This window comes from Pagrus major, chromosome 2 (assembly GCF_040436345.1).
Source record: "Pagrus major chromosome 2, Pma_NU_1.0".
In the NCBI taxonomy this organism is placed as follows: domain Eukaryota; kingdom Metazoa; phylum Chordata; class Actinopteri; order Spariformes; family Sparidae; genus Pagrus; species Pagrus major.
In genome coordinates this window covers 5093576-5114139 of record NC_133216.1, presented here as the reverse complement: position 1 = coordinate 5114139, position 20564 = coordinate 5093576, and the positions used below count along the sequence as shown (strand labels likewise).

The window sequence follows — 20564 nt, the reverse complement described above, 5'->3', positions numbered from 1 at the left end:
CTAAACTGACTGAAACTTTAAGAGCTGTGTCGGACACATTATCATCCAGAGTGGTGCTTTTAGAAGTAAAAGTACTGCATTCAAAATTTTACATAAGAAAGGTGTGTCCATATTAATAGTAAAATACACTTAAAAGCTTTTCCAGTGTGAGGATTTTCTGCGTTTCCCTTTTTTATATAATTGTAACCTGAATATCTTTGAGAAGAAGTCAGCTTGGACTCTTTAACTGTTTTTATTTTTTATTAGTGATGGTACTTTGATGTACTTTGTACTTCGGGGAGAAATATTGTACCTTTTTTGCCACTTATTTTATTCAACAGTTATATTTCCTGGGTATTCTGCTGATTAGATTTTAAATAAAAAATAAAATATGCACTGTAATCATACAGTACATACAAATGCTACAAAAGCACATTTTTATTCACACAGGAACGCATGAGTGACAATAATCATAAAACATATAATCATATACCACTCACTGGGGCATTTTTTATGCATATATTTATGCTTTAAGTACTTTTTGCTGATAATACTTTTACACATTTTGAATTGACTTTTACTTGTGAGGGAGTATTTCTTGACAGTTTCATTATCATGGACTGTTTTGTTATCATGCAGCTTTTTAATCGTTACTAATGCAATTAAAAGACTGTAATTATCGATTTAAATGTAAAAATTACGATATAAAAATTCAATATAATTTTGACTTTCTGTCCCATAATAATAGGCTAGGTCTTTTCTCATAATTTAAAAATATATTTTTTTTTTATTAAAGCTGAATTTTTAATTATTGTTCTTTAATTTACGTAAACAGACTTCCATAAAAACCGGTTTTATGACGTCGGTATTATTATCGATCGGTCCGGTGTTGCGCGGTGCGTCCGGGCTGTTGTTCCCGCAGGCGGCCGCCAGGTGGCGCAGTGAGCCGCTCTGCGTGCGGGGATCACAGGCTCAGGCGCTCAGAGGAGGGAGGAGGCAGCAGAGGCGGACCCGCCACAGACACACAGTCAGTCCACATTTCACAGGAGGCACCGACGCTCCGTCTCCCTCCAACATTTCTGTCGAGCTCGGGTAACAAAACAAGCGGAGGAGCAGGACTCGTGTCTCTCTCCGGGACACATTCTCACATTTATATCCTCAGGAGGTTTGTCTTTATTCTCCCGGACGTCTCTCCACACACATAGCTCTCAGGATATAAGTTATTTACAGTAGCATAAGATCCTGGAAGATGGGTTCAGTCCCGGCGATATCGGTCCTTATTCTGGGCATTGTGGTTCCTGCGCTGGCCGGCTATATTGAGGTACGTAACCCGAAATGTTTCCTGATTTATTCTGAGCCACGTTAGTCCGACCTGGATCAACACCCGTGTGTTTTGATTGTGCAAAAAAAAGCAAATGTTTGTCGGCCTGTATTTTGTGCTCTCTTCACATGAGACATGTATGGACGAGAACATTTCATGTAAATGTGTGTTTTTTTTTATCAGGCTTTGACTTCTTGATCCCCTCATGAGAAGTGATCAGATTGATTTCAGCTGAAGGATTTTTTACATAAAAACATGTTTGTATAATGTTTTTAAAATGTTTGATTGGTGGTCACGGAGGCTGTTATGATATCAGATCTAGTTAAATATTAATGAGCTTGCTTTCAGGTCAGTCTTCAGCTCGTTGTTGAGCACTGATTGCAGTTTGTTGGTGTGAGTTGAACGATGTGTGGCTGAAGCTGCTGTAACAAGAATTAAAGCAGGGTTTTTGCTGCAGAGATCAAATGAAAGACAGCTGTCGCTTTGTCAGGCCTTTGGGGGACACACAGGACCTCTGCAGTGGATCACAAACACTTCACTGTCTGCTCTGCCTCTTATATATTATAATATAATGTGTGTTGTTGTCTGGACCCAGAGGAGGAAATCCTCTTGTAATGTTTTCAAAGTCCAGCTTTTCCTGTGTGAACAGGATGGGCCCCTCTCGTTCCAGTCCAGGCCCCTGTTCGTACTCACGAACAAGTCTTATTTTGAAAGGTTTGCACTACATTTTTGTATAACTATAAGATTAATCAGATCCAAATGTGTGTCTTCCTGTGCAAACACACCCACTCACACACACGTGCACACACCCCTCACCTACCTGATGTCCTATTTTCCTGCTGGCTCACCAGTTATTGTGCCTGCACACTGATGCCTGCAGTGTCAGACGTGTGTGTCATCGGATAACAATGCAACCATTTTCAGAGCAAACACTCCCCCCCCCCCCCCTCGTCCCCAGCCACCCACCCCCTCAGAGGGTAAACACAACTGCTCCTGCTCACTGTTGAAGCAACCATGACAAAACATTTTAACAAGACGTCTCCTCCTGGCACTGTTGTGCGCAGTGCAAAGTGGTTACCAGTGAATGATTTTTCCTGCATTTGCGACACAAAAAAACCTCGGCCATTTTGAGGCGGTATTGGCTGGCATTGTGTGTGTGAGGGGAAATAATGGTTATTATGTCCCCAACAAAAATCTATGCCGCTGCACTCTCTCTACAAGAGCTGTCCTCTCTGCAATGATTGCCTCCTCAGTCAACCTTCCTAACCGCGCAGACGCGCTGATCGATACTGTACAGACTCTCCTGAGATGATTAATGGATGAAATCAATGGATTTTCCTCATCAGTCACCCAGATTAAATTGAGAAATTTATGGTGGCTGCTGTACGCCTTGACTGTTAAGGTGCACGCTGAGGATTCCTGTGGTTTAATCAATGGCTTTCCTGAAGGACAAAGCTTGTGTCTTTGTTTGATGGCATTTTCATTTGCAGGAAAACATACGATATGGATATTCATATCTCTCTTTTGCACCCGTCTACAGGAAACTTACGACTTAGTACTGAAGTGGTAATAACACCTGAATATACAGCTGCAGGATAAAACAAATATGAACACCTTTTTAGTGAGGAAGTAGAGAACAACGCAACAAAGGGAAGACTAGAGCTGCAACGACTAAACGATGTTGTCAGCTGTTATATTTCCGAGAGCAACCGATGAGAGAGGCATCCCGTGGCCAAGCGACAGTAAACATTGTGGACCTTGAAGCTAATGTCAGCTAGCATGCGACTGTTGACAGAAAATAGAAAACTTGTGTTGACCGTGTCTCCCCACTCGTTTAACCTTCTGCTTTTGTTTTTTCTCACTGCAACGCGTTTCTACAGCAAGTTGTTGCACCGCACTTATTTCCATTTAGTTTATGTCTGCTTCCCCATGAGATGACGTGACAATCGCAATGTATCAAATACCAAATGTACCAAATTTGACACTGCACTTCTTTTGGTCCTCATCAATAATCCTGCGAAGTGCGAAGTAGATCAGATGAACGGTTCTTGAGATATGAAAATAACAGAATGACATAGTTAGATGAGACATTTTTAAAGATATTTCAGCTTCCTAGATGAATATTTTCTGGTTTCTGAACTCCTCTATGACTGTAAACTGAATATATTTTTTTCCAGGACATCATCTTGGGCTTTGGGAAGCACTGAACAAACTAATCGATTAATTGAGACAGAGTAATCAACCATAAAAATAATCATTAGTTGCAGCCCCAGAGCAGACTGTACAAATGTTGAAGATTTAAAGCGTGGCTGCTCAAACAGTGTTCGGTTTTATCTTTAGTTAACCAAAGCAAAAGGCCGCAGATTCACATTCAGGAAGTCCTACAAGCATCCAGATAAACATCAAACTGTCCTTTTCTCAGCCAGGAGAATAATGCAACCAAAGCTGTGTTGCTCTTTCCTGTGTAATTCTCAGTTGTTTGAACCGTGTCAGGAAAAACAACTGCTCGCTGTTGTTTGTCAGTGAAGCTGCTGGTGTGTGCACTGTGCACACTCGGCCCTGCTGATGAGCTTGTGGACACACAACTGAGGTAGATATTGCTGTGCTGACATGCTGCCTGCACTCGCTCCCCTGGACCTTGAGCTTGAATTTACGAGCCTGTGAGAGCTCCTCGGAGACGCGCTCGCTGTTGGTCAGGGATGGTTTACTCCCTCTCGCCCACCTTCCATGGTTCCTCATCTCTTTGTGATAGTCGAGGTGACCGCATGGCCCTTTTGTTTCGCAGTTCCTCCTTTGAAAGCGCTTTGCGATTAGCTAGCTACTTCAGCTGTGTAAACGGTTTTGTTTTGTCAGATACCTGTGAGAGCACCAGATTGTGAGCTTTTGTTTCTTCAGCTGTGTTTTTTCCCCGCTCTCATCTGAGCATCTTTGTGTTGTGCAAGGCTTTACAGTCTGCAGTGGCTTCAAAAGAGGGTTTGCCCCGGTGATTTCATGCTCTTTACTCTCTGTATCTCGCCTTATAATTTCCCAAAAAACAACGGCAGGGTTTTATTTAAATTCCCCTCGCTTGTGTATCCAGGCTGAGCAGCTGTGTCTTTCCTTGGGCTAAGAAATACGGCACAGGCTCGAACCACACAGCAGGTTTACCCAGAGAATTGCATCACACTGAGGCATTCGCTGATATGGCTCCCAGTGGATTAATGGAATACAGAATATCTGGAACAGTTAATGCATTCAGTACATTTTATTCTCCGCTGACTTAAGCAAGAAGAGATTATCACAGCTCTGACACATAGCGCAAATATGACCGAGTGTTACGTAACACAACATCAGTTTTTTATGCCTGTCAGAAATTGAAAACAATGTTCCTGCTAGTGAGCCTGGAAGAAAATATGGCAAGTGTGCCTGTAGCGGCAATGAACACATGAAATCTCTGGGTTAACTCATCCTGCTGGATCGGCTTTGGCTTTATAGTGTTCTGTTTGCAAACATGTGCATGTCAGAGTGACCCTAGAGCAACGGACAAGCTGATCCAATCCACTGAAGTGCAGAAAGGCTGGATACTTGTGCAGCAAGAAAAAAATTCTGTTCAGCATAACCCAAAGAATGACTGTGCTGCTGTGCTTATTGCTCTTTGGTTGCAGTCCTCTTGCAGCAGCATTTTCCCCCCCTTATCATCCAAAGTCTGTGTGCGTGCTTGGCCGTGTGTGCTTGTCGGCAAGCATTGATATTAAAGTGCTCCTGTGTGCTTCCTTGTGTGTATTTGCTCTGGATATGGGCTGATAGTGAACAATTGCATGAGAATGAATGGCCCCAGTTGGCTGTGATTGTCGGGGCGGGTGCTATGGAGCCGTCCGTTAGCAGGGCTGAATGGTTCCCTATGAGGGCCTTTTGTGTGCCCCTGAATAGACGGGACAACCCAGGGTGTCGTTACCATACAGAGGTGATCAAGATACCGAGAAGAGATGAGTGCACGGGCAGATCGCTGGCGACGTTTCACGCCTGAAAAAAACCCAAAACAACAATCAGTGGCACTTGCATGTGATAATGATCTCTCAATGCATCGTTGTGGGTGGTGGAGCACAGTTAAAGCCGCCTGTAGGAAGCTTCTTCTCTCTCCTCTAAGCTGCAAAGATTGCCCCTTTGAACCCCACGCTCTGCCATGTCAATCAAGTTGAAGGCAGCGGCATGTGATCCATCAGCCGAGAATCAGCTGCACTCGCCCGTGAATTCGTAGATTAGCGCCTAAAACCTTGCTTTCAATTGTTGGGACAGCCCCGTATCCCTGCGAATCCTCTTAGCGACAAGAAACACTTGGTGCTTATAGATCTGCAAAGGGAAAGGTACTAATCCTAGAGCCCTACCCATCTCCATCTGCTCATACGCTCACTCACTTCACTCCCCCACTCGCCCACTCACTCAGTCAAACCCTCATTTCCAAGCCCTGCAGAGGCAAACTGACTTCAAAGTGGCACAGAGCACAGTGAGTCACCTGTGTGTAATTTCAGTGGTGTTCACTCAACACTCAAGTCTGATCTGTGCTCTATGACTAACAGTAGGATGGGATGTCTGATTGAATCTTAGCCCTTATTCTCTGTCCTTTCATTTCCTCAAAGATACCTTCCTGCCTATTGGCTCATCTGCAGTTTTCTGTCTCCGTCTGTCTCTCCGTCTTCTTTTCACCGCCTTGGCTGTTTTCTCCTCCAAGCCCGTGCATGTCTCCTGGAGCGATTCCATCGACAGACACACTCATCTCATCCCAGGGATTTAAATAGAGAGGCCTCATCAGGCGGGCCTTGTTCTCACGATGCCAAGCTTTGTCTCCCAGGCTCTGCGTGCGCTCTAATTATCCCAAGTGAGCGGAGTTGCCTCCTTTTTTTTTTTGCAACTGAAAATGTTTGTGTGCCTTTGAAATATGTGTGTGTGTGTGTGTGTGTGTGTTTGCACGCCTGAGTCCTTTTACAGCTCAGCTCATCACATATTTAGTCAGTTTTTCTCGGTGAGAGATCCTGGGCGGCAGGAACTTGGCGAGGAGTGAGTGGGTTCAAATCGGCACACTGATGACTGCACATCGCTTAAGTTGCGCCAGGCCTCCCGCCATATGTAGGCCAATCTGCACAGCCTCGGCAATCCTCATCCAACGGCACTACACCTGAGTCTGTGTGGGTTTTTTTGACAATAGCCTGGCTCAGCACTGCTGCGTGAGAATTCCTTTTGTCAGTTTATATGCCAGAGTGCTCAGGAATGCATAGCCTGAAGTGCAAACGGCTCACTGTATTGTTCTGTGAGCGGCTCGCTTCTTGTGATAGCGCTCTGAGAGTGACTGTACACTCGGGCAAATTCAGTAGACAAAAACATCCCTTCTAATCCCTTTGAAAGGAGCCTTGCCATTCTAGACTTTATTTTTTAATGTGCTTTCTGTTTGAGAATGAGGAGGCAGTCAATGTAGGTGGGTTAAACCCTGTCACCCCCCTACGAGTGTGTGAGTGTGTGTGTCCCTGTGGCACAGTGAGTCACTCTTGCTGCTTGGGTTTTTCTTCCCATGAATAAAATATCCGGTGTGCTATCTATGAGTTGTACCTCTGCCTATGGCCCCGCCTGTCTCTTCCTCAGTCCCTGTCTGTCCATACGTGAGGAGGACAATGTCCGCTGTCCACTCCTTGTCTCATTCAGGTGTGTACTTCTCAGTTTTGTAAGATCAGTGAGTCATACGCAGGCCCGGGCGAGGCCTGTGCACTGATTTGTCTGCCTCCTTTTTTTGCCTGCACACAGTGAAGCAGAATGGAGGCAGGCAGCTAAGAATCAAAGAGCCAGTTTACTGTGTGCCTGGCATTGTTTCCCACTGTTTGCATGCTCAGCTGCACCAGAAAATGTAAGAGCATAAATTACTCAGGGGCGGGTTTTTTTTTTTCTTTACTTGTGTTTGAACCCAATCTTCAACTGAATTTCGTCTCTCTTGTCGAACAAGAGCATTCAAATCAGACCCAGTTTTCCAAACTTCAGTTATAATTGATGTGTCTTTTCTTAGTGCTTTGTTGATTTATGTCTTCATCTCTTTCTGTGTGAGATCTTGAGTGTGTGGGTGGGTCTGTTTGTCTGTCTGTCTTTGTGTGTATATTTGTGTCTCTGTCCTTATTTCTCTGGCTGTGGGGCATTTTTTTTTAAACGTTTTGTGTAGACGCGTGAATCTTCACTGGCTTCACAATTCAATTTAAGTGCGATTCACCTGTCAATGATTTGAATCCACATTGATTCTCGATGCGTCTCGTCCTCAATTTTCTATATTATGACTCATAGCTAGTTTTCATCAATTAATACACACGGTTAGATGTTATTCAGAAAGTTATTTTCAAAAATCAGACTACAACAGTCCACAATATAAAAACATTACAAAAACAAAACATAAATCCATCTTCAGTTCATTATAAGTGTTGTAGTCTACAAAAATCTGCATTGCGATGCATTTAAGAAATTTCAACACCTTTTGTGTCTTGGCATCACGTTCATTATTCTTTAGGATGTCATTTGAGGACTGTAACACAGTGTCTATTTTTTCATTGTTTTGTGGTGATTTGAGCCCCGAGAAGTCCTATTTGATCAGGTTCTTCTCTGAACTTATCTGCATGCCAATAAACACTTAAGCTATATCCACTAACCCCTAAAATGAAGACTTCTGGAAACGTTGCTGACACAGTTTTTCTTTTGGAAACAATGAGACAGACCTCCATGTTTACTTCCTGGGTCTGATAAGCCACGAAAGAGGCAAGCCATTATTTGAGCGATAAGTATGGTAGTATGTCATGGTTAGTATGGACAGAGAAAAGATCTAAAATGGAGCTAAAACTTTAATCTGGACAGCGTTTTTATTTTAAAACTTAGTTTTAAAGGTATTAATGTGGCTGTTGCCTGAGTACCATAGTTTTATAGCTAGAGGAGATTGGGGGAGGAGGCGGTGCTCTTGCCTTGATAAGCTGGCTGGATGATTGGCAGGCTGCCTTGCTGCTATATTGCTCTGTTTTGCTGAGCAACGCTGCACAAATACCCCTGCCAGGGAAAACAGAGCATGTTAGTTCCAGCTCCCTCCCTGTTCGTCTTCCTGCTTACTGAGCTTCCTTCACATCCCTCATCTCTTTACCCCCGTGCCTGTCGTGGAAATGGTATCATCCAGACTGGAACCAACAGCGGCAGGGAGTCCATCCTGTTTCTTTTTTTAAAAGTTTATCCTTTTTTCCTCAGGAGAGTGGGAGGAAATGAAAATGTCAGAACGGTAAGAGATAGAAGCAGTGCAGTGTAACTGTATACCCCCAGAGAGAGGCCTGTGCTGCTGCTGCCGCTGCCGCTGGTGCTCCAGCTATGTGACGTCCCTGTTAGCAGCCTGTCTGATACAGCACTTTCTCAAGGAGAAGGTGGCCAAGGACAAACAGCAGCTCTGTAGGATGGTCCACTTGGGACACAGACAGAACACAGGGGAGATTCACCGATGAAGGAGCAAAGAAAGCAAGAAACTAGCGTTCCACATTGGACTTCATCAGAACAGATTTTTCTCCTGTAATAGAAATTAAATGAAAAAAATCTCCTTTGAGTTTTCCTCCCTGTATTTATTTTTTAGCTCTTACCGTCAAACACTATAATTAATTCAATGAGAGGTGTTCATGCACGATGGAGAGCCAAAGCCTACAGATCCCCTCCCTGCCCTCACACAAGCAATAAAAAGAAGGTTTGTGCATTGTATAATTTAAGGAGAAGCCAAAATGTAAATTAGAGCTAGAACCCGGCTGGAGTTCTTGGACATAATTTCCTCAGTCTAAAATAGAAAACCCCAGATGAGGGCGTAGGGGAAATTAATGTATCCTGAATGCTAGCAGGAAACCCTGGGAAATAAAGGAAACACGTACACACACAAACACACTGTGGCACGTATAATTTTACTGAGAGAAGTGCAGCAACTCCCCATCCTGCCTCAGTCTGTGTTTCCCTTTATTTCCCCTGCATCAGCTTTACACAAGTATTCATGAATATAGTTTTATTATGCAGGAACAATAACCGTGCAGGAGTCAAAAAGGTGGAGCAGATAGTTGTACGGCTGCAAGCAATGATTATTTTTTCAATTGATTTAATCGTTCGTTTTTTGTTAATGAATGGAGAGCTCACAGAATTGTGTAAAGTGTAGAGGTCGACTGATAGTGGATTTTCGAAGGTTGATATAATGATAATTATTATTGGAGGAGGACCAATTAATCCGCTGATACCACCCCCACACCATCACCCGAACACAAAAAAACATTTGCGCCTGTCAGAAATACATACTCTTTGACTTTTTAGAAATTGGATATCTGTTGAACTGAACATTTAGTCGAAGTAATAACCAAATAAATAAATCTGGAGCTGAACATCAAACTATCCATAAAAAATCTAGCTGGAAATTATTTTAATTTTCCCTCGAAGTTATTGATTGTAGTTGGGAAACCTGATCACTTGTGTGATGGGTGGAGGCTGCACAACCATCGGCCACTATCAGATCCAAGTTAAACCTATACCGTTAAGATTACCTATGGCCGCTGATTAATCGATCGATCTGATTGTGCAGAGCTCATCACAAAGCCTGATATGACTTCTTCAGGTCGCTTGTTTTGCCCAATCAGCTGTCCAAAACCCAAAGATATTAAATTTACAGTGACATGATACAAAGAAAAGCAGAAAATCCTCACATTTGAGAAGCTGGAACCAGCAAATGTTTGGCCTTTTTTGCTTGATAAACAACCCAAATGTCAAAATTGTAAGTTAACTTTTTCCTTTGATTGACTGATCAATTTATCAACTAATTATTTCTGCACTGGAAGTTCCCCAAGCGTGTCTCGTGGCTGAATGTGTGTAACTGTGCGTTATTGCATGCTCAAAGCCTAATTGCAGGCAGCACATTAAGCATTCTGCACCAGACCTCTCTTCACTGAGATCCGGCCGTGGCTGAGCTATGACCCTGATATTATCCTTGTAGTATCTCTGATTAATTCTCTAACTAATGACCAGTAGAGGTTTCCATTATCTGTCACAAGAAGTTATTATAAGACCATTGGCACTGAAACATCAGTGGGATGTGAGTCCTAAAACAACAATGATTGTGCATCAAACCATGAATTCTGAGTTGAAGGACTACTCGTGTCATTTGACATCATGTGTAGCGTTTTTGTAAAACCATTTCCATTTTACACAATAGTGCCCTGAAATGGCGCTTTTTTTTTTTTTGTCATTACAAATCTGCAGCATGAATGCCGCAGCCGTGCACCTCTATCAGCCATTTTGATCTGAGATAAAAACCAATCAAGCACTCGAGAGAATTCCATTAGTTTGATGAGATATGAATATAGCTGCAAGCGCAAATCTGAAATAGTCTGCTGTTTTCAGACAAACCCATTAAAAGTCATTTGATCTTCTGCGGCTAATTATAGTGCCTTCTGAGCAGCTAGCCGCCTTCACCGGACTCCACCCCCTCCATTCCCCACCTACCCTTCAGTGTTCATCACATCCCGTCCTTATGTTTCAGGAGCCTATTTAGCGTCGCTGCGCTATTATTGAGGTGCTGGGAGCTGACAGGCGGACACTGCAGCCCAGTCATGCAAGGGCGCGGGAATTTATCTGCCTCATAGTTGCTGTCATGGTGCTGGTTTGGTTCGGGGATCTCTCTCAGAGAATTAGTAGGATGCCGCAGAGGGGTTTGACTCGAGCCGTACACTGTAGGGAAGACACAGGAGGTGGGGGGAGCAAGGTCAGACGATTGACTAAAAGCGAGTATAGTAGACAGGCCCAGAGACGGATGCTCCTGCTGTTAAGTCTGTGTCTTCTCCATAGAGACATGACTGATTAGCTGCTGGCCTCTGCATGTCTCTATGGAGTTATATTCTTCACTAGTCTGATTGAAATCCCTCCACCCTCCCCCTGGAGAGTGGTGGAGGGAGGGCAAAGCAGGGCTTAATGACAGATAAGCATATCTACATTACATCCATCATTTTCCTCCTGCTAAAGATGGCCTCCCTTTCATTGCCTGGAGCATCACAAGCTAATGCAGACGTGTGGGTTGTGTCTCTGTTCTACTGTTCGGTGTCTGCAGGGGAGAAAAGGGACCGTGGAGCTCTGCAATCAGAGCGCAGATTCATTTAAAATCAGCTTGGGTGGTCATGGGAGAGTGGCACTGCATGCTGGGAGTCAAACTCAGCCGCCATCTGTAACTTACTTCCAAATGGTAATCAGAGTCAGTTTGGACGTCGACACTATGACTGGAAAATGTAATAAGACCTCATACGGTAGTGATGAAAAATTATTTTAATATTTAATATATACTTAATATTTTTATCATTCAATATGTTCTCGGGAATTAGTTCTGCACTCTGAAAACCCATTCGAACATCATCTCCACAGGGCTTTTAGCACATGTGTGAATGATTAAAACTGTCTCACAGTTAACACTTGATGAAAATGTTCCTGTGAACAAGATTCAGAGTTCATGGGTGTTCAGTGTGTCACATGTGAGAATCAGGGAACATTTGGTATTTTTGCCTCAGTGATTTTGGCGATATGTAAGATATGGACAGATTTTTTTGTTTAAAACATTTTTAAATTATCAACAGAACTTGAAGAAACAACAGTGTTGATGTTCTGTCTAAAAATGTTTGTTGAAGTTAGCCAGCTAACCAGCGAGCCCCGGCCCGTCGTGCCTCTCAGTGTCACTTTGTATGGCAAGAGGCAGTAGCCCGATAGCCCGACGGCCTCTGTAGTTTCAGCGGAAAGTATTTGTAAGCAGCGAGTTCTCTACGCTTCACAGGCTCTCGTAGCCTTTAGTCTAATAAATTCACAAAATAAACTTGTCAAGAAAGTAAATGTTCTTCCATTTCTTTTCCTAATAAAACAGAAAATACAACAGTACACCTTCTGAATTGAAGTCTCTCACTTAAACTGAACTAAAAAGAGCTTAATTTCCTCATGCTGAACAAAATAAAACTCTACAAAACAGTCTTGGTTTGTCATTTCCCCAATCACCTCTGGTTTTGTCGAAATCCTCAATTCACAGAGTAATTACTCTGACTCTAAACGCCCAATTTTTGCTCTCAGCTGACATCTTACACGTTATACTTTAAAATGACTCAATTATTGTTGACAAAATGTTGTCTCCATGAGTTATTCTTTACTCATGATACAAAATTTGCTACAGGCATGTCTTTAATACAATGTGGCAACGCGCTGCTTGATATTTGCCTTGTTTTGCTGCTTTTGGAATCCAAATATGTTAGAAATACTTGTGGCATCAAAGTGAAACCCCTGGTACCATGCCAATACTAGTAAGGTCAACAACTTTCTCCTCTCGATCAGCATTCCCACGCAGTGCATCTGTCGCCTGCTATCATTTCATGTAGTCAAATCTTTTGGAAACATTGCTACGTGTCCTTGATCTCGCTCTTTCTCCTGCAGTTCCCTGGCTGCTCTCCTGCTCCAGCACGGCCTCGCCACAACTCATGGCTGCCTTGTAGCGACTGAATGTGATATTTCCATGTTGTCCTTGAAACTGCTTTCCCCCCGCCTGTTCTCAATGTCAGCTCCCACAGAGCAGCATTCCCCCCACTGCCCCACTGATTTAGACACAGTGTTCTTCCTCCCTTCTTCTTGCGACTGTACTGCGCCACACATTTTAGGACAAATTGGCTATTTTATGTCTTCCTTTGTTCCCTGGAACAGTCTGTCCTTGTGCTTTTCTCACCTCTCTCTCCCCTCATTCCACTGTCTCTCTATTACACCTCTCACCTCGTGGCCCTCTTCCCTCCTCGCTTCCCTAATTTCTCTTTTGCTTGCTCAACAATTACGTGCTCATTAACTGCAAGAGTGTAGGCAGCTGAGAGAGACATCAGCGACAGGGCTGGAGGCCTCACTGAGGTGCCCTGTTACTGTTGTTCCTTTATTGACAAGTCTGCCTGCCTGTCTGCCTGGTCCTGAGGAGCAGCCGCGTGGTGCTGCATGCTGATTAGTGTAGAGTCATCCAGCAGGAAAATGAAAAAGCGGGAGTGGGAGTGACGAAAGGAAGGAAGGAAGGATGCGGCACTATGTTTTCACTCAACTTGGAGGGTATGTGAGGAAGAGAGGCAAGAGAAAGTGAAGTGAGCACAGGTCATTTCTTCCAAATCCCCTCTCCTCAGCGCCAGAGATTAGGCGGCTGTGCTCTTCGGCAGACGAGAGAGAGGCACGCTCCTGCGTCTAATCCTCCTCTTTTAAACTGCTGAGAGTGCAGTACAAAGTGGGGGAAAGAGTCAGCGTCCACATAAAGCAGCCCGCGGAAAACACAGGCCCATAGTTCAAAACAAACTGAGCCCCGTCTAACAATCGCCTAAGCCCTAAATCTCCTGTGTAGCCACTGCCAGAGCCGAGCCCACCACAGCCTTTTCCCGCCCTGCTATCGCTTCTCAACAGGCTCGCTCTCCATCACATCACCTGAAATTCCCCACAGGAAGCCAACACTGTGTCAGAAATACCCCTGAAACCCTCATTAACTTCTCTGCCTCGGTGATGTCAGGCTTAGACACACACACGACAGCGATACACACCATGTACAGCCGCACACACATCTGATCTCTCTCCTTCTCCGTTCACTGGCTAGAAAGACCTCCCACCCAGCACAGAGAGGCTTTTAATAAATGAACAGACAATGGCCAATTTAATCATGCTAATGTGTATGTTACAGTGGGCGGCTTATCGGTTATTTGATCACTATACTGGCTCACTGGAGAGAGCCGGGAGCAGAAGCTGCAGGAAGGAGAATGGAAAAACCAAAGCTTTGGGGGGCGAAGCAAGCAATGAAGTGAAAACAAGAGAAAGCTAGTCAATTTAGTCTCCTGAACAAGGTAATGGAGACAGCAGCTCTGATTCCGACTGAAGAGAGAGACATTAGAGACAAAGGAAACAGGGGAGATCATTAGGCAAACGCGAATATTTCCAATTAAAACAGAGGAATCAGCTCAAGCATAGATGGGAAAAGAAGTGTCAAGTTTAGGCCATATGCATTGTTTGACTCAGTGTTGAGGTTAGTTGTTCTGTCTATTTTAGTCATAAACATCTGGCACAGTGATGTCAAGAATGTAATCCGCTCTAGGCCACGTGGACGGTAAGCCCGGATAGAGAGGGTTGAGAGGGTCGCCAGCTCACATGGCTCAGGGAGAGAATCAGGTGGCGAGGTAAAATGTATAGAGATAGTGGAGGCAAGAGGAGATGGGTGCACAAAGAGTTGTCCAGAGTGCTCAAAAGGAATAGAGATGAAAGGAGGGAGATGGAGGATTGAAGGGGTTGCTCATGCAGAGAGCTTTTAGTGGACAGAAGGGGAAAAATGGGTGATTGTACTGACAGGAGCTCTACAGAAGACGCAGACGTGCTCAAAAACTCCATGCAGCTGTGAGGCTGCTGCAAAAGAAACTCACCTGAAAATCAACCTCAATCATCACAGTCCTTGAGTCATTAACGCAAAATGAAAAGCAATTATCTTCTTCCTGCAAGAAATAGTTTTTACACTCCAGCGCCTTATTTATGCAATCATGCACCTGCGTAGCTTAGCAACTAAACAACAAGCCCCGGGTAAAACCCTCGGTGTAATTATCTCTTTATCCCTGCAGCACACAGTTATCAGTTATTTCTCTGTTGACTGATTTTAATGTGTATACAGCAATCCTTTCAACAGACACCAGCACACACCTTTTTTGCTTATTTGGTTGTAGTTGCATTTGTGATATTTGAGACTCAAATTCAGTTACCCCTCTAATAAACTCCCTCAGTTCAAATGAAAGCAATTAAGTAGCAATCAACAATATAAAGAGCCTTGTGCTATTTTTATTCCTCTTCATAAAGCTGTTGTGAAAACTCAGGTCTGTAAAAGTCAACGCAGGAGAGAGAAGCATATCATTTTTTTATGATGGATAATTATTAAGATAGTTCAGCAACAGATAGCATGGTGCAACATTTTCTCACTTCCAACTCATCAAACACAGTACCTTTGGCCAGCGGCCCTCAGCTTCAGACTATGACACTGTACGGACCCGTCTAGTGTCACTTTTGCATGTACAGGGTTCACTAAAGTCAAAGTCACTGAATCTGCAATCTGTTAGACTTTTAAAATAAAACTTGCTGACAAACATATCACGTTAGTTTTGGACTGTTGTGGTTGAACAGTCGTAGTTTGGTTAGGTTTAGGAAAACATTATGAGTTATCCAACTTGGATTATTAAACTTTTCAGTTGATTTGAGTACGTAAGTTTTGATTTGTAAGTTGCATAAAAAATTCAACTGTGACTTTTGGTTGTGACATGGGACTCAAACTTGCATCTCCTGGGTAAAAGTCTTGTGTTTGACCCACCCAACCACCATGATCTCTTCCTGTTGCAGATTTTTCTTGGTCTTTATACTACTATGCTAGCGGGGTGCCTCCAGAAATTACGCTAGGGGGGTACCTATAGCGTCATAGTTTGAAGCCACTGACAAAGCAGCCTTATTAAAGGTGTTGGGAGTGAGAATGAGCTGCAGACTGCCTGTTTCACACTTCTGTCCTGCCTTCCCTCTTCATCTTTGCTCCTGCATATCTTGCCTTGTTCCCAACATCTCTTGACAGTGATTGGACTAACGAGGAAGCTGTAGTCAACCCATGCTATCGCTTGACAAGTCTCTTCCTAAATCTGGCAGCGTATACTGCAAATAGTACACCCTGAGCAGAATTGAGACAAATTTGCTCCCTTGCTTCCTCCTCATCCCCTGTCCTCTCTGCCTCCTGCTCTCTAGCCAGCTAGAAACCAATCTGCTCTGTATCTACCTAATCTAACCAGGTAGGCAGGGAAAACCAAATGCAATATTATGATGGCTGTTGATGACCCTCAAGCTGTGTGTGAGGGGAGAAATAATATTCTAGGGAGATGTGTGCAGCCTGAAATCTGTGTCAAGAGGGGCCGTGGGGGAAACGGCTCTTTGGTCCCCTCCTGCTCCTGCGCTGCCCGGCTCTCCTCGCTTCACTGGAAGCCCCTGGCCTCAGAATAAAAGAATAATGAAACACAAGATGCAGCAGGCATCCTGATGTCGACCATCAGGCACTCAGTGCATGTTCACAAGCAGGCATCTGAGCAGCAGCTCTGTCTGTCTGTCTGACGCGCCGCAGATAACAGCTGAGACAAAGATGCCGAAACTGCACAGTACTGACAACACTGGGTGTCTCAGAAAATGTGTCGGAGGGAGAAAAACACTGTGTGAAGCGAGGGAGGGGAAAGGGATTAAAATGGGGAGAAGTGAGGACCTTTGGCCTGTGATGTCATAGAGTGGCTTAGCTGTCCACACCAACAGGCGTTTTTTCCCATGACTGGCTGCCCTTTGGTCAGTTGGACCTACGTTATAAATATCTGAGCTGCACTTTGCACAAGTTAATGGGCTCTTTGGTTTGTCTCTCTGTAAAAACAGTCATGCAGTAAAACCTCACTTCCAGGAACATAACAGGTTTTCTGTGAAGTCTCCCACAAAGACTTTTAACTGATTAATCTGACTGCGCAGTAACAGTGAAAGCAAAACACAAGAGCCCTAAAGTCTGTATCTTACTCGACCTCAGTGACCAGTAAAGTAAACACAATTCAACTCCAATTGATCAGCTGAACTTCCTACCTCTCTCCAGTAGATACCATTTGTGTGCATGGCAACAAATGCTATAAATCCTGTTCACAGGTGGGAAAAGATGAGGGTTCTTGTCCTTACTGCTGCATTTACAGATATTAGTCTGAGTTCTGAACTGCTTTAGCCCTGAATTACAAAAGGCATCACCTGTTTGTTTAAATGAGGCCGATCTTTCAGCGCAGCGTGGGTTCCAATGCAGAGGGTTGCATTTAAAAAAAAAACACAAGGTCGTCCTGCAAAAACATTTATGGTCTTCTGCGCAACTTCTAGTGTATTCACATGCTCCTCAGATAGTCCCATTTCGCAAATTGGTAAGTCATTCTTCCGACTTTGTTGCGTTCATGAGGCTTAAAGTTGTATTACGGAAACAACAAGGAAAATACAACGATGTGATGTTTTACAAGTGATTTTGTCCCTAAAACCACTAACATATTGCTTTACCTGACTTTTTATAAGGGCCAATGCTAATAAATAACTTTTCTAACTAATCTAGGTCACATGGACAGCAACTAACTAATTATTGAAAGGTTTATTACATCAACTAATCGTTTACTTTAGTTTGCCATGTTTCTGCATATATGACGTTAAAGTCGGCAAGTCATGTACCAACATTTTCAACAACTTATCAAGTTGTTGTTCTGACTAAGGGGTGCTTTCCCAGTTGACTAGTCTGACAACACGTGAATGCGCGATTCATCAGGCAAGGACTTGCAGCTACTAATTAAATACATGCAATCGCCCATTCTTGGTAGATCCCTTTTCTAACGCAATTGGCATATTTTTCTGATTACCTTGTGGTTGTTACAACAAAAGATAAATAATTGCTGCAGCAATAACTTATTAGAGTTGTGAAATAAACCCGCTGTGCAGTGTTCTGGCATCTTATAAAACTTCAAATAGATCTATTACTTAAATTGGACTTCTTGAATCACGTTTCATGTCTCCTGGGTACCTGAAGCAACACACCCTCACCGAATCAACAGTCCCTTGCTGTTTTAACAGGCGGTTTTTGGTCTGAACTCATCACTGGCAGGTGAAAAGATGTGTCTGTAGGCACAGAGACACAATGGTAGCAGACACAACCCTCGGCCTACAACACTTAACATAAGTGACTACATCAGTAAATCCCCCAAATGATGGTTGTATAATAGTGGATGAATTGCACTTTTTTAAACTCATCCGAATGATGTGAATTTAAAAACATTACCACAAACTTGAAAAATGACATGATTTGCATTGACATGGCTCATGTTTCTTGGTCAAAAACTAGGTTCACGAAATAAATACATAGATTTACTAGGGTCTTGCGCTTCCCACCATAGAATCGTGATACAGCGAGAAACCGCTGTGACAGCAAACCATTGCACATCAGAATCACTTTAAACCCCTAAATGAATACCACATGAGCAGGTTATTGCCTTTTTTAATCAGGTTTCTGACAGAATTTTCCATGAAAGAGAACGGTGCATACTACCTTTAGATTTGTTTCGCCTGAAAATTCCCCCCGAGCTCTCAATTACAAAACCTTCATATGAAATATGTTTCTAATTAGGATGAGACCACTTAACCAAAAACTGTAGCGTTTGCTTCATGTTTCGAGTGTTTATTTCTCTCTCTGTGAACATGGTCTATTGGTGTGGGCAGGCCTGGAAGACAAGACCCCACTGGCCCACCAACTGGAGCCACTTATAAATAGCCCAGAAGCACCTTCTCCCCAGTGAAAAGGCAGTGTGCCACAGGACAGAAAAAAAGTACTTTGCTCTAATTAACAGTGTTTTTCTCTTCTCTTGGCCTAGTATCTCTTCACTTCACCACATTTACATTTAAAGGGCAGGCTTTTAGTTGACACTCTTGTCCACAGCCACTTAAAATGAACACATAGGATAATTAAGAGATCAAAACGATTAAAAAGCTGCCTACGGGGGTGAGAGCGACGGTGCCCCAACAATATTCTTGTGATAATACAATGATCAGTTAAGTGAGATGTGCAGAGAAGAAAAAAAGGAAATATGAGCTATGGAGCGATGTCAAAGGCATTTGTATGAGAGCAATTTATAGCAAGTAGGGGAGAAAGATTAGAGAGAGAGGATATGATTGAGCAGTGAGAGGGTGACATGAGGTTCTTCTTGAAGAGATGAATTTTCAGGCTTTGCCTGAAAATGTGAAGTGACTGTGAAAGCCCACTAACAGGGCCCCTGCTGCTTGACAGCGCTAAATTCGGATATCTCTGGAAGCTTTGTGTAAATATGGTAGGGCGATTTATTCCCAAGCAAAAGCTCAACTATAGCTGGTAGACACACGCACAAGTTTGTCTGAAATGCTCGAACTGGACTACTTAAACCAGGACATTCAAGAGCAAACATGAATCACATACTTTTGTCTTTGTTAAAAAAGTGCTTCAGGTGCCCGAAACTAAAACACTTGAGATCTTTGCCTTGTGCCACCCTCTCGCTGCGCTACTTGAAATTTTAATACCCTCATACCTCACCTTCCAACTATTTGAAATATGATAGCATGTGTTGTGGAGCTGAAAAATACTAAGTACATCCTCACGGCTGGCTCCTGGAAAGGGTTTGTGGATGAATGAAGTAACTTTTTTCAGGTTGTTTGCAGGTTCTTAAACGAGTACTGAACTTAACACTGTTTTTGTTTTTGTTAATGCTTGACTTACCCGTTGGCAAAATGTAGATTAACCTAACTCACTCTAATAACCATATTCCTACATAAAACCTTCCTCTACATGGGACCACATATGTACTACTTACCTTTCCATACTTACCTGGAAGGTTTGAGTAAGAACAAGATGAGTTGTGTTAAAAATGATCTTGAAAAAGAAAAAGCATTACATTTGTATGTGAAACCCTGTTTTTCAAAGTTGGACCAATTGCATTATCTCCAATAAAATGTGAATTTGAATTTTGATTCACTTTGACAGCTGAAGTGGTTTTTACAGTCAGTTGCTTCTGGCCACAAAACAGCAGAATCCTTGGACTGACTGTACAGACGTTACCAGGAACTCCAGTTTCGCTTGTTTTCATCCTGACTGTCTCACTTCTGATCCTGTCACAGAATCATACACCTCAGGGTTGATACATTTGCTTTCAAGTGAATGTGTAGTGTAGATCTAATCCTGTGCTCATCTTGTTTCATCAACCTTGTTTCTATCTATGCAGTTGAATAATGCAACAGAATTGAGCATTTAATCAAGGGGCTTGAGTTGGTGCAGTTCCAACCAAAATCAGACATTTGATCTCTGGCTGACATTTTCATCAAGATACGTTTTTATTCTTGAATTTAGTGAAGTGAAAATTAGGACTGTAGAGACGGTTATTTATTCCTTTACAAGAGAGAGTATTTTCCTTGTATTTTGGACAAAAAAAAATGCAGAAAATGGCAGAAAAAGAAAAGGGAATTAAAAAAGACAACAGAATAACCGGCATTATGTTCAAACAAAGAAAATAGTGATATGCATATTAGAACTGCATAGTAATATATAAAAACTTAACTAGGCCATTCTTATTATGATTGACTTCCCTCACGCTGCTGTTGACTTCTGTTCCTGTTGTGTCCCAGTCATATGGTGAATAGTACA

The 20564-nt window shown here is 43.0% G+C and overlaps 1 protein-coding gene across 1 annotated transcript in view; it reads left to right on the top strand.

Annotated features, from left to right (window-relative positions):
* The first annotated feature begins 1021 nt into the window (after positions 1-1021).
* aplp2 (amyloid beta (A4) precursor-like protein 2) overlaps positions 1022-20564 on the top strand; it is a 62056-nt gene continuing 42513 nt past the window's right edge. The window contains exon 1 of the mRNA XM_073480904.1: positions 1022-1300. Within this exon, the coding sequence (XP_073337005.1) occupies positions 1229-1300 (72 nt within the window). The 5' untranslated portion in view covers positions 1022-1228. The remainder of the gene's footprint in view (positions 1301-20564) is intronic.